This window comes from Scyliorhinus torazame, chromosome 18 (genome assembly GCF_047496885.1).
Source record: "Scyliorhinus torazame isolate Kashiwa2021f chromosome 18, sScyTor2.1, whole genome shotgun sequence".
Lineage (NCBI taxonomy): Eukaryota > Metazoa > Chordata > Chondrichthyes > Carcharhiniformes > Scyliorhinidae > Scyliorhinus > Scyliorhinus torazame.
In genome coordinates, this window is record NC_092724.1 from 1522529 (window position 1) to 1536214 (window position 13686).

The 13686-nt window shown below is 45.2% G+C and overlaps 1 protein-coding gene across 1 annotated transcript in view; it reads left to right on the forward strand.

Moving 5' to 3' along the window:
• LOC140394887 (alpha/beta hydrolase domain-containing protein 17B-like) overlaps positions 1–12036 on the forward strand; it is a 99709-nt gene extending 87673 nt beyond the window's left edge. The window contains exon 4 of the mRNA XM_072482045.1: positions 8325–12036. Coding sequence (XP_072338146.1) covers positions 8325–8553 — 229 coding nt within the window. The 3' untranslated portion in view covers positions 8554–12036. The remainder of the gene's footprint in view (positions 1–8324) is intronic.
• Positions 12037–13686: the final 1650 nt, after the last annotated feature.

The following is a 13686-nucleotide window of genomic DNA, read 5'->3' on the forward strand; positions in this document are numbered from 1 at the left end:
CTGCCTTGGTGTCTGTCAGCAGTAATAGGTCGTCTACATCCTGGACCAGATATTCGGGGCGAGAAAGTTTTGATAATCCATTTGCCAGCTGTCGGTGGAAAATGGAGGGGGAGTTGTGGAATCCCTGTGGAAGGCATGTCCACGTGTACTGCTGACTTTTAAAAGTGAAGGCAAATTTGTACTGGCACGTTTTTGCCAATGGAATGGACCAGAATCCCTGAGAGTTGAGTCCCTGTTCGAGCATGGCCTCGGGACTTGAGGCTACCGTGGGGTCTACTGCGGGGGTGACTTTGTTGAGTTCCCGGTAATCGATGGTCAGTCGCCATGATCCATCGGGCTTTCTCACTGGCCAAATTGGGCATTATTAGTGGAGGCGACTGATCTGAGTACGCCCTGCTCTAATAAGCTGTCGATAACTTTTGCGATTTCTCCCTCTGCCTCTTAGGGAAATCCATATTGCTTTTGGGGTCTAGGGTCAGGTCCTGTGATTTGAACGGAACCAGTCATAGAACATAGAACATAGAACAATACAGCGCAGTACAGGCCCTTCGGCCCACGATGTTGCACCGAAACAAAAGCCATCTAACCTACACTATGCCATTATCATCCATATGTTTATCCAATAAACTTTTAAATGCCCTCAATGTTGGCGAGTTCACTACTGTAGCAGGTAGGGCATTCCACGGCCTCACTACTCTTTGCGTAAAGAACCTACCTCTGACCTCTGTCCTATATCTATTACCCCTCAGTTTAAAGTTATGTCCCCTCGTGCCAGCCATATCCATCCGCGGGAGAAGGCTCTCACTGTCCACCCTATCCAACCCCCTGATCATTTTGTATCCTGAGCCCTCTTCACTTAAGAGACTGCTACCCACAACCTTTTTCTGTTCCTCTTTTTATCCTTAACTGGGATCTGTTGGTCATATACCTGGGAGATATCTGGGGCCTCTCCCTGGGAGACCTGCTGGCTATGGAGCTCTGCTCCTGGTCACCTGACTTTACTTTTCATGCCATTTTTCTTCTGTGCACCAGCGCATTGGTGCCCGAAGAGTTTACACTGCCAAACTATGCACATGCAGCCCGTTTCCAATCTGCCCATGCGCGGAAAGTTCAAAGTTTGTTATGAGTTGAAGTTCCCAACGACGAAGTATAGATTGTGTAACAATATTCAGTGAGCCTATTTTTCAGTAAGAAGTCTTACAACACCAAATTAGTCAAAAAGTTTATTTAAAATCACGAGCCTCTGGTGCGTAACTCCTTCATCAGGTTGACTCACCTGATGAAGGAGCTGTGCTCCGAAAGCTCGTGATTCCAAATAAACCCGTTGGACTTCAACCTGGTTTGTAAGACTTCTTACTGTGCCCACCCCAGTTCAACGCCGGCATCTCCACATCGCGCCTACTTTTAAGGCCAGAATTTGTAATGGAGTATGAGACATCACTGGTAAATTAACTCTTCAAGATTTATTGTTTCCCCACTCATAAAATCAAGATTTGTAAGTTTTTATTCACAAACAAGTAACTTATGTTTGAAGCATTTAGTGTCAATTAGTGGCTCAGTTGCCAGCATTCTTGCTTTTTTGTTGATAGGTCGTGGGTTAAAGTTCTCCTGCAGAACTTGAGCACAAACACAATCAGAACTGACACTCTATTGTAGTACTGAGGAAGTGTTGGATGGTCAATGGTGCATGTGTTTCAGATGAGACATTAAACTGCCATCTCAGGTGGATGTAAAATATTCCATGGGGCTATTTCAAAGAGCCGGGTGCCCAGTGGCCTGGGCAATATCATACACTCCAAATGAAAATGAAATGAAAATTGCTTGTCACAAGTAGGCTTCAAATGAAGTTACTGTTCGGGGAGGCTGGTAAAGGAAATGAACCCGCGCTGCTGGCCCACCCTGGTCTGCTTTAAAAGCCAGCTAGTATCCGGCCACAGTCGTGTTTGTGGGTCGCGAATGCTGTCCTGTGCTTCTGCAGAACTGCCCTAACCTGCTTGTCTGTGCTAATCGTGGTCGGGTCAAACCAAAATTCGCCGACTGCGCTAATCTTGTTTGCGTATTCACCTATTGTGAGCGTTGAGGGGGCTCTTGCGGATTTTGCCATTCTCCAAACACATTGGTTTACCGGATCAAATGAAAGGTGGTGGGAGTTCATAAAGTCAATTCCCAAAATGTGTTCTGCTGTGTGGGGTAGATCGACTAAAACTATGGGGTGCTTTGTCGTTATATTGCCAATTTGAATGGGTACAGGGACTGTGATGTGTCCCTGCTGTCAGTGGCTTGTGAAGCCGCTGAGGGTGATTGTGGCTGTAGTGGGCCACGTGTCTTTCTGAAACATGGTGGAGGAATTTATTGTGGTGCGGGACCCTCCTGTGTCCCAGAGAAATTCGATGGGCTGTCCCCGTATCTTTGCTGCAACTACTGATCGGCTGGACCTATCCCAAAGGGTGTCGCAGCCCCAACTGGGGGAGCCCGAACACCGTCAGTCCGTTCCGTTCAGGTCCGTCTGGTCTGAATGGGTGTTCACACTTATGTATGGGCTCTGTCCTATTCTTATTCAGAGTGCCTGCCTGCTGGGCTCTCTGTGGCTTTCGTGGGGTATTGCATTCTCGTGCAGTGTCCTAACTGTCCACAGTTGTAACACTCCTGTGGCTTTTGTGGGGGGCTGTTCCTGCCTTCGTTCACCCATGCAGGGTTCTGGTGCGTTTTCACCGCTTGGATGTCTGCTTCTGCCTGCTGTTCCTCGGGTTTCCTAACTGCAGGTTTGTTTTGGACAGATTGCTCCCAGGTGCGGGACAATCTCTTTAAAACCCATTTCTCATTATGCGCTTCTTCTGAGTGGTCATAGTTGGTACAGGCTTTTTGTCCTGCCTCTGTGGCATGGGGGATAAGGGTGGGGGTCCATTTGGCCATACCTTCTTGGGTCAAATGGGCGCGGTCTAAATTGCCGAAACCGCTGTAAAGTGAATCCACAGGCGTCCAGCAAACGCTGTGGGGTGTTCTGTCTTTTTCTGCCTGCACTTATTCAGGCCTTCTACTGGGTCACGTCTGTTGTAGCCGATCGCGTCTAGGATCGCTGTGTGCATCTCTGTAAGGGTACCTCCTCCTACATTCTGTGGGTCGGGAAGGGCTGCTACGACCGAAGGGTCTAAACTCAAAACTGTGAGCTTCACGCGCTCACGCTCATCCAGGACGTACATGGTCGCCTGCTGCTTTACTCTAGCAAAGAAGTGGTGGGGGTCTGAGGTGGGGAGGAACAGTGTGATTTTCACGCATTTGTCCCGTAATTGGGTCACGGTTAAGGGGGTGGTATAAAGAAATTCTGTATCTCCGTCCGATGTGACTGTGCGGTGGGTGGTTACTGGATTCATTGGTGCCTGAACTATCTGCAATGTGGGGGGTTGGGGCGCTTTTCTCTTCTGGGGCTTTCCTTGCGCGCATGTTCCCTGAACATACCTATGCGTGGTCTCATTTAATTCTTCCCAATCCGGGCCATCTTCTGTATCTACCTGGGATCCAAAGGTGCTCTGGAATCCATTCTGAACTGAAAGCAAAGACTGCAGTTCTGCAATCTGCTTCCTGCACTTCGCATGATCTAGTGAGCTTTGTCTCTGCTCCGTAGTGGTCGCATGGACTGCTCGTAATGCTGCTTTCAGGTCGCTACACTGCCTTTGCAATGCCTCTACCAGTTTCTCTGTTTCCTCTCTTACCAAGATTGCATGTTGCATGTCCTGATAGGCCTTTTCGTACTGTGTCTGGAAGCTGCTTAGGTGCGCCAGACAAGACTGGTGTGCCCACTTGGCATCATCCACCTCTCCATCCTTTGCTGCTAACTTCCTTCTTAATTCTACGTTTTCTTTCTCAACCTCACTTACATCGACCTTGCTCATTTGATGTACTCCTATCTCTTTACGGAGCGTCTGAGCGACCTCCTCTGTGTCAGACAGGACACGATTGCAATCGGCTTGCGAGCTTTTCCCAAGCTTTTCTTATGAATTGATGATCGGTTCTCCCACCAAGTATGTCCTATACTCCCGGGTCCTGTTTCCTCATTGTCACAGAATTCGCTCCAAAGGGGCCATCCTTTCCCTTTGAGGTACTTTCTGATTTCCTCTTCCCAAACGGGACACTGTCCTACTCTGCTGCTGACCGCTGCGACCACAAATTCTTCAGGGTTCATGAGGCGTCGCATTGCCATCTTTCCTCTCTAAATACTCTCTTAAAATTTCGAACGCGGGGTACTATGGCGGTGCTGTAATTGCGGGTACGGCTTTCGCTATTTTCCGGAATACAAACTCCCGACAGTTTGTCGCAACAAAAATCTATCACTTTTACCTTATAGCCCTGTTAGTTACATATGCATTAACACACTTCTGAATTATGAGGATTGATCAGAACTGCTTGAACACTTGTGGTTTTTCTGTTCCCAATTGGATTTCCAATTCAAATTTTTGGGTTCTCCCGGAGTGGTTAAGCCACTTCTAAGTCGGGTCCCGTCAGGATGTCGCCAGTAATATGTTGCTAACTTTTGTTGGTTCCATTTGCTCTGTTTTATAATTTTCGCTCTCGAGTCGCTAGGTATCTTTATGATACCGCCACGAGGTTCAAGTTTAAGTAATGATCAATAACTCAATACACCAATTAGTAAGATTCAAATCAAAACACATTTATTATACACAGTAAATCGCTACTCATGCATAAACTCTACTTTCTAGACTATTCTCTAACATTAAAAGGCCTATACTTAGCTTCGAACTGGCCCACCAGGTCAGGGGAACAAATGGTCTTTCGTTCAGGCCCTGAGTCTGCAGGATTCAAAAGCTGGTATGGACTTGAAGCTAGGAGTGCCTATCTCGTAGCGAGCGTTGACTGGAGACTTACTTGGTCGGTGCGGCAGCTGGGTAGGTCACTGTCAAGGGTTAATTCGCATTGCTCAGTGACCCTGCCAAGGACGATTTGAACTTGGGGGGGCTTTACTTTATAGTCCCCAGGGGCCTCCCGCCCTTCGGGGTGGACCCCGTGCCTGGTTCCAAATTATTGGACTGCATTCTGATCACTTGGATCGATTTCTCCAATACTGGAGTTGTTCCTTGATCGCTGGGCGGCCCCCGAGTGTCCGTTGGCCTTCCTTTGTCTTGGCTCCTGCAGGCGCCGAGGAGTCTGGCTTGGCCTTATTCGCCTGAAGTGTATCTATTGTGCCTGGGAATCGCTCATTAGTATGCAGATGGCTGCTGGTTTCAGTGCTGTCTGGTTTTTGTAAGTTTCAATACACATGATTTCTGCACATGCTCGTTTTTGCCTGTGTTGGCTGAATTTCCTTTTAGTCTTTGCGGTTCTCCATTTTAAGTTGGGAAGTGGCCAACCCAGGTGGCTACATCAGTGAGCTGGAGGATTCATTATCCATAAAATTGAGCCTGTAGTTGGTTTGGCGTGCCTGGGAAATCAGTCTCTGCTGCCTTTGTTTCAGCAGAAACCCAGTCTCATAACTTTCCCATCTTCCCGAGACCAGGCACAATATTGGGCCTTGACTGGGACATCTCCGCCTATCGCTGCGAATGGGCCGCTGGGTTGAGCTTGTATGCAAATGGTTTCTTTGGAGCTGCCTCACAACACCAGCTACAACAGCCAGTCTACACTGACCTTACAACACCAGCTACAACAGACAGTCCACACTAACCTCAACACCAGCTACAACAGCCAGTCTACACTGACCTTACAACACCAGCTACAACAGACAGTCCACACTAACCTCAACACCAGCTACAACAGACAGTCCACACTGACCTCAACACCAGCTACAACAGCCAGTCTACACTGACCTCACAACACCAGCTACAACAGCCAGTCTACACTGACCTTACAACACCAGCTACAACAGACAGTCCACACTAACCTCAACACCAGCTACAACAGACAGTCCACACTGACCTCAACACCAGCTACAACAGACAGTCCACACTGACCTCAACACCAGCTACAACAGCCAGTCTACACTGACCTCACAACACCAGCTACAACAGCCAGTCCACACTGACCTCAACACCAGCTACAACAGCCAGTCCACACTGACCTCAACACCAGCTACAACAGCCAGTCTACACTGACCTCACAACACCAGCTACAACAGCCAGTCCACACTGACCTCAACACCAGCTACAACAGCCAGTCTACACTGACCTCACAACACCAGCTACAACAGCCAGTCTACACTGACCTTACAACACCAGCTACAACAGACAGTCCACACTAACCTCAACACCAGCTACAACAGACAGTCCACACTGACCTCAACACCAGCTACAACAGCCAGTCCACACTAACCTCAACACCAGCTACAACAGACAGTCCACACTGACCTCAACACCAGCTACAACAGACAGTCCACACTAACCTCAACACCAGCTACAACAGACAGTCCACACTGACCTCAACACCAGCTACAACAGCCAGTCTACACTGACCTCACAACACCAGCTACAACAGCCAGTCTACACTGACCTTACAACACCAGCTACAACAGACAGTCCACACTAACCTCAACACCAGCTACAACAGACAGTCCACACTGACCTCAACACCAGCTACAACAGCCAGTCTACACTGACCTCACAACACCAGCTACAACAGCCAGTCCACACTGACCTCAACACCAGCTACAACAGCCAGTCCACACTGACCTCAACACCAGCTACAACAGCCAGTCTACACTGACCTCAACACCAGCTACAACAGCCAGTCTACACTGACCTCACAACACCAGCTACAACAGCCAGTCTACACTGACCTCACAACACCAGCTACAACAGCCAGTCTACACTGACCTCAACACCACCAGCTACAACAGCCAGTCTACACTGACCTCACAACACCAGCTACAACAGCCAGTCTACACTGACCTCACAACACCAGCTACAACAGCCAGTCTACACTGACCTCACAACACCAGCTACAACAGCCAGTCTACACTGACCTCAACACCACCAGCTACAACAGACGGTCTACACTGACCTCACAACACCAGCTACAACAGCCAGTCTACACTGACCTCACAACACCAGCTACAACAGCCAGTCTACACTGACCTCATCAGATCCCTGATCTCTTGTTTATCAGTGTGAATGACCCTCTCTCTCTCTCTCTGTCTTTCAATCAGAATACTCCTGTAGTAAATGCATTGCACTTTTTTGTAGTGGCTGGATTGATATGAATGCAGAGTCTCGACCATGTGTGTGACCACATTGACACCTTTGAGCAATGTTATAGCCCTCAGATTACTCGTGGCCATTTACGTCGCAACATGGAGGCTGTGCCTGAGATGTCTCAATGTATTTACCTTCTGCCGGTCTATAGTGCCAGTGTTAGCACTCAGAATGTCTCGAGTACATGGTTGGATTGTGGATATGTGACTTGCTCCATGTGAATAACGTGGCCTGTAGGTGTTTGCTGGAGTCCCACTGCTCTCACCTAAGAATGAGTTTGCAGCTGCTGCGCTCTTTACTGGCACAATCCAACTGGTTTGAGCAGAAACATTGGGAGGAATGAGAAAATCGCCCAAAACAAATGTTTTGCTGGCAAACAAATTCATTATGCAGGGAAAGAAAGTTTGCTGTTCGAAGAATAACCTATTTGATGCATTAGCACTGTGCTCTTTTGGGTGAGGTGCTGTACAGATATTAGAGACATGAGCTTACCTTGCTGTTAAATGTCATCAGAATGCATACATATAAAGAAAGCAGACGCACTAAAATACTGAACATTTTTTTACTCCTACCCCACCCTATTTCTCCTGCAGATAATTTGGACTCGAGTACACAGCGGTTTTCCCTGCATTTGGCTTGCCTACTACTAACCTTTTAAGTATCTGATGTTGAAAATTATGTTGAAAAAGGGCGTGTTTTACTTCTCATTGTTTACATTCTGGCTTCTACCTGGGTAACTGGCAGAGGCTCAGATATTTGTCTCTTATAATGGTCATCTATGGGTCAAAATCATGGTTGGCATCTGGAGGGTATCCGTGCAGCATGTGCTAATACTTGCCCACCCATCCACATGGGCCAGCACAGCACCAGGCAAAATGCACAGTTCTCTGAACTATCGCATATACAATGTTTAACTAGATGAAGAGTAAATTTGGGCAAGATCCATGAAATCCAGCAAGAACCGTAAGTGAAAGAGACAAAATTGGAAAAATTCATTCCTTTCAATAAAAAAGCTTCAAATAAAATTTGCCGGCCTGAATTGATCCATTGTTATTCACACTGAATGAAGTAAGATGTCTTTTATTTTGGTGCTGTGACTATTCATTTTCTTCTTGTATTTTACAGCATTGATAAAATCTCCAAAATCACATCTCCTGTGTTGATCATCCATGGCACTGAGGATGAGGTGATTGATTTCTCCCATGGCCTGGCGTTATACGAGCGCTGCATGAAGGCAGTGGAGCCACTGTGGGTGGAGGGAGCCGGTCACAATGACATTGAACTGTACAGTCAGTACCTGGAGAGGCTCCGAAAATTTATCTCGTATGAACTGGTAAATGTGCAACGGAATTGAATGGAACCAAGAACAAACATTTTGGAAAGTCTATTTTTTCAGGAGAACTTTGGATAGCATCAAAAATACAAACACAACCATGATGTTTTTTTTTAAATTCACGTTGGGTGCTAGTAAGGTAAAACATAGAAGACAGATGTGATGCAGCAATTAGCCTTGAGAATATTGCTAATTACTTACAACCATAGTAAATTGTTAATTTTCTATTTGTATAAGAATTTGTGGGGATGATACCAGAATAATGTGAAACTTGTCCCTTTTACGAGGCAGGCCACCTTGTGTAATCCCTCTGGTCGTCTTGGCTAAAAAGTACTATAGCGTATTTTTGAACTTTATTTTTCAAATTATGCTGAGTCATTCTTGGGTAGCAGCTTTAAAATGGCGATACTCTTAATTGGAAAGGGATAGAAAATTGGCCAAAAAGACCAATGTAACTGCATTGTAAGGCTGTGCTCTTAAAGGAACAAGATTCCAAATTATTTCCTCATCCCTTTAATACTGAGAATGTTGATCTGTCATATTGATATCAGCTTGTGATGTATCATACCCCTTCCCATACTCCTATATGAACTGCCATCTCTTGGCTCCATTTAAACACACACTGAGGGATATGGAGGACTTTGGGATATTGTATCCTGTCAGCAAGTCGCAGGTGTTAAACTGTTTGACCTGTGGCTTATTGGTAATGCGTGTTAGAAATGGTACAACTTGAGCATCATAGAATTGAATCTTTGTTGAACAGAATGCCTGAGACAGTAATCAATGAAAGCATGATTGTAAAAGATACAACCGGGGGGGAGATATTTTATGTAAGAAAATTGCTGAAATTTATTTTATAAATGTGGTTTAGGTTAAGGTTGTGAATGTAAAGTGAGTTTAGTAGCCAGCTCAGTGTACCAAAATCTTAAACTTGCTGTTTGCGCATTATTTCTGCCATTCCTGCGGCCGCAGGTCAGGATTTTTCAGTGTTCATTGGGGTGCATTTGCAAATGTCTGGATTAGCCAAATCTGACCAAATTGCACCCAGTGGGTGCCTTTCACAGCACGGACCTGGTGCTCTGAGATTGTTTAGGGCACTGAACTATTTCTCAGCTGTTTGGCAGCAACTTGGTAGATCCATCGGAGTTTCAGTGTAGCTGCTTGTGGCCTGCCTTTTGTATCGTAAGCTGTCCAGAGCAATCAAGATTAAATGGATTTTGAGATCCATCTCAAAGAAACTTCTCTTGATGGTTCAGTGTGGATAAGTGAACTGCACAGTGTGAAACTGAGCCATACAGACAAGGAGAGTCCGGGGTGTGAATCTGAGGCGTGAGTTTGAGTTTGTGCTGAGTTAGCTGATCTCAGCTGAGACGAGGTAGAGGAGCTGGAAATCTCACTGCCCGGGTGTGGGGAAGGAAAGAGGAAAAAAATCAGCTAGGGCTTCCACTCCTGATTGCTATCCAGTGACTGCTGCTAGTTATTGTGTGCATGTTGTGTTGGTGCTGGGCAACAACAGGATCAGGCTTGACTATGATTTCCAACTCGTCTCTTTTTGTGTCCCCCTCCCAACAAGGTCAGTGCTTGCATTCTAGGCTTAGAAGTGATAAATGTTGTGCTGGATGAGGCGAGGGCAGCCAGCACATGTGGAACTGACCCAGCAAGAGGTGGATGCTTTCAGGAGAGGAAAGGAGAAAACTGGAGGGGTAAAACACAAAAATCCATCTCATATTTACTGACACCCACCAGGATTGATGTCCAGTACATTATTCTGCAAGGTCAGCAGAATGGTAAACATGGCGGTAACATAACCAACATAATGATTACCTGTGAGGGCGTGCAGTAAATCAGTTTCAAATCCACACTACTTTTTCTATTGTGTTAAATTAACCTTTTTGTTATTTTCACCATCTACAAACACTAGGACCTGGAGCAAGTGAATAAAGCTGATATTCCACTAATTTATAAATATATCAGCAATTAATAGGATTGAGTACTCTTCTTAATATCTGGAACTGTTAAGAAATTGGAGAAGGAAGGCCCAATACCGGGAATTCCTGTACAATCCAGGAAAGATAACGAGATTTGAACCCCAGTCTGAGTCGAGGTAACTTTATAGTGCCATTTGGCGAGCAAAGGAAAAGAAAAACAGCCTTCTGGTCATTATCCAATTATTTGGCAGAATTTGTAAATATGTGGACTTTTAGTGAGGGGAGGGTCAAGTGAGGTTGTGATGCGCCTCACAGTTAAATAGCCTGATGCTCCCCATTTAGGTTCACAAATGAGGTTCAGATACCAGAGTATAGTTGGTGCTAGTGATATAGAATTCCATGCATGCTTGACATCTATGGGAAGGGAGGGAATAATTGGACAACCGGGAGGGAGAGAATCACCAAATTTAATGACAATATATCCGGATTAGAAATTGTCTGTGATACTAGCAAACAATCACTTAATGCACCAGCAGGGCACTCTCCAGTCTGCTAATTTAATTAATTGGTTTGTTTTAAACAGGTTGACATCTCTGTTAAGATAGCAGCCGGGGGCGGCACTGTGGTGCACTGGTTAGCACTGCTGCCTCACGGCGCTGAGGTCCCAGGTTCGATCCCAGCCCCGGGTCACTGTCCGTGTGGAGTTTGCATATTCTCCCCGTGTCTGCGTGGGTCTCACCCCCACGACCCAAAGATGTGCAGAGTCAGTGGATTTGCCACGCTAAATTGCCCCTTAATTGGGGGGTGGGAAGAATTGGGTACTTGAAATTTATTTCTAAAAAGCAGCCTAAGAATCATTAAAATTAAGTGTTTACATGCTAATATCACAAACTAATTTCTACACCAACTAAAGACCCTTGATTAATTTCTTGGTCCTGGGCATTAATGCTGTTTGTACCTTGCAGGTGTTCATATTTTTAATGCCTCCATAATATGTGCATGATGATTCTAAATGTGGATATGCCCGTTATCAGATGATAGAAATCATTAAATAGGACATTGGTTCTAAGGTAAAGATGTATTTTTAATTATAAATTTATTGCACACCTCTCAATCTTTACGTTAAATTAGTAGTTAACAGGTGATAGAGGAGTGAGGGGATAAGAATCCTAATGTCTCACTCCCTGGTGAGAACTGGGAATGTCTCTCTCAAAACTGGGCAAACACAGATGGAGAGTGTGCAGTTTTGCTATATGCATTCCCAGAGCATGCCCAAGAGTGATGCACTTAAGACGTTTCACCCCTAAACTAAGACCTTTTAATGTTGAATAGATAATAGACATGCAAAGGTAAAATGGTGCAATCGTCAAAAGTGGTAAAATGGGAGCCAAACGGAGTGGGATTGAATGTAACTGTTAACCAGTTGTGTTAAAGTACTTTTGGTCACTACATGTCATTTTCCCTTTATGCCACTGGATTGTTCTCTATTTTGAAGCGATTATTGTTTGCAACAACGACAAAAATTCTTTATTGCAACATTATATTAAATGTATTTAACTGAAAATTTAAAAACAAACTTTGACAAAGTAATTCTGTCATTTTACTCCAACATTGTAAAGCACACGCACAACTACTGAAGAGTCATCATATGGAATAAATAGCTTTCATTATTGGCTGCTACTTTGCCAGTAGACCACCTTATTGTGCACTAAATAATTCTTTATGGAGGCACAAAGTTTAAAATCCCAGTTACTCACTAAAAATAAAACCACAAGATTCCACAGTTTTAAATAAACTTTATTATGCAATAGTCAGAAAAGTAAAACAATTTACAATATACGTCTTATAATTTAACATTCAGAATTAACGAGGTATATATGAATAAACAGGCAAAATGTGGTCGAGCACACATTGCACATTTAAATGATAGATGCAACCGAGACCGATTTCACGGATTCCTTAGAAACTCACCCAGACGTCAGTGACCTGAGTCACAAGATCTTGTTAAAGCTCTTCCTCCCTTATGAAGGATTTCAACTTTCGGAGATCTAACCTTTGAATTCCCTCGAAAGCCGCTCCGATTCAGATTGCACAACGATTGTTCAGCTCCCGATGATTCAATCACTTCTGAGACTGTGTTCCATGAGATTCGCAAAGCTACACTCCTGCCTCAAACTGCCAGCACAATTCCAGCTCTAACTGGCAGTGCCACGGCTTCTCAACTCCAGCATCCTGGCTGCACCGAGCTATAAATAGTTCCCTGTGACTTCTGAGCCCGAGCAGCTTGGAGCCAGTCATTTATTAGATGGCATTGTAAGGGACTTGGGAGTTCCTTTGTGGTAATATGTTCTTGCAGACCCGCCTATACTCCTCACGAGATACACTCACCACTGAGAAATTTACTTATCGATGGTATAGGGTGCCCTCGTGTGCTGTATAACACTGTTGCACAATTAATAAAGAAACTTGGCTGTAATAATTAGAACATACGAGGAACAGTTATAACATCAAGGTAACTGACACAATACAAGGTGTTCTGTGCTAGCCCTCCGACTACACTGTCCAAAGGCCTAATTATCGATTTGGAACTGCAGGTAATTACCATGACGGGTCCTGAAGGTCAGATCTATATGCATGTAAATTTATCTGGATAAAAATTGGATGAACATCTACAAGAGCGGCAAGCAGCTAAGGCTCCGGGCCTCTTGCCTGGAAAATTCTGCCATGGTACAAAGTTTTGATGTATGTCCATGGTATTGGTTAGCAAGATGTGCCAATGCAGTCACGTTGTTCAGAGTGAGTTGTGCTAATCGTGCTCGTTCTGAAGAACTTGAGTTGCCTGCTGACTATCTCAAAAGAATCCAAATCATCACTGGCGATTTGCCTGAGGAGCAAATAATAATTGTCCCCTGGAGATGGAGAATTTGGCTTAAAGTTAACGTGTTGGCGAAGGAATTTTCTCCCAAGTCATTCCGAAGCAGGCGGATCAGGAGTACGCCAGGATACTGACTATGAATGAGCAACCAGCTTGGCTCGCTTGTGGAGCCCAGGCGAATCGGTAGACCTGTTACCGTAGGGTGGCATTTTTCCTACTCGACACTTCAGCGCCTTGCAAGCTTCATTATTGGGTTGGGTGATCTTAGTTGAACTGTCAAGCTTTATCAGTTCCCTCTGTTAGTAAGTTAGTTGCTGGGTTAAACCCCACCATTGCTTGCACTTGGAGAAT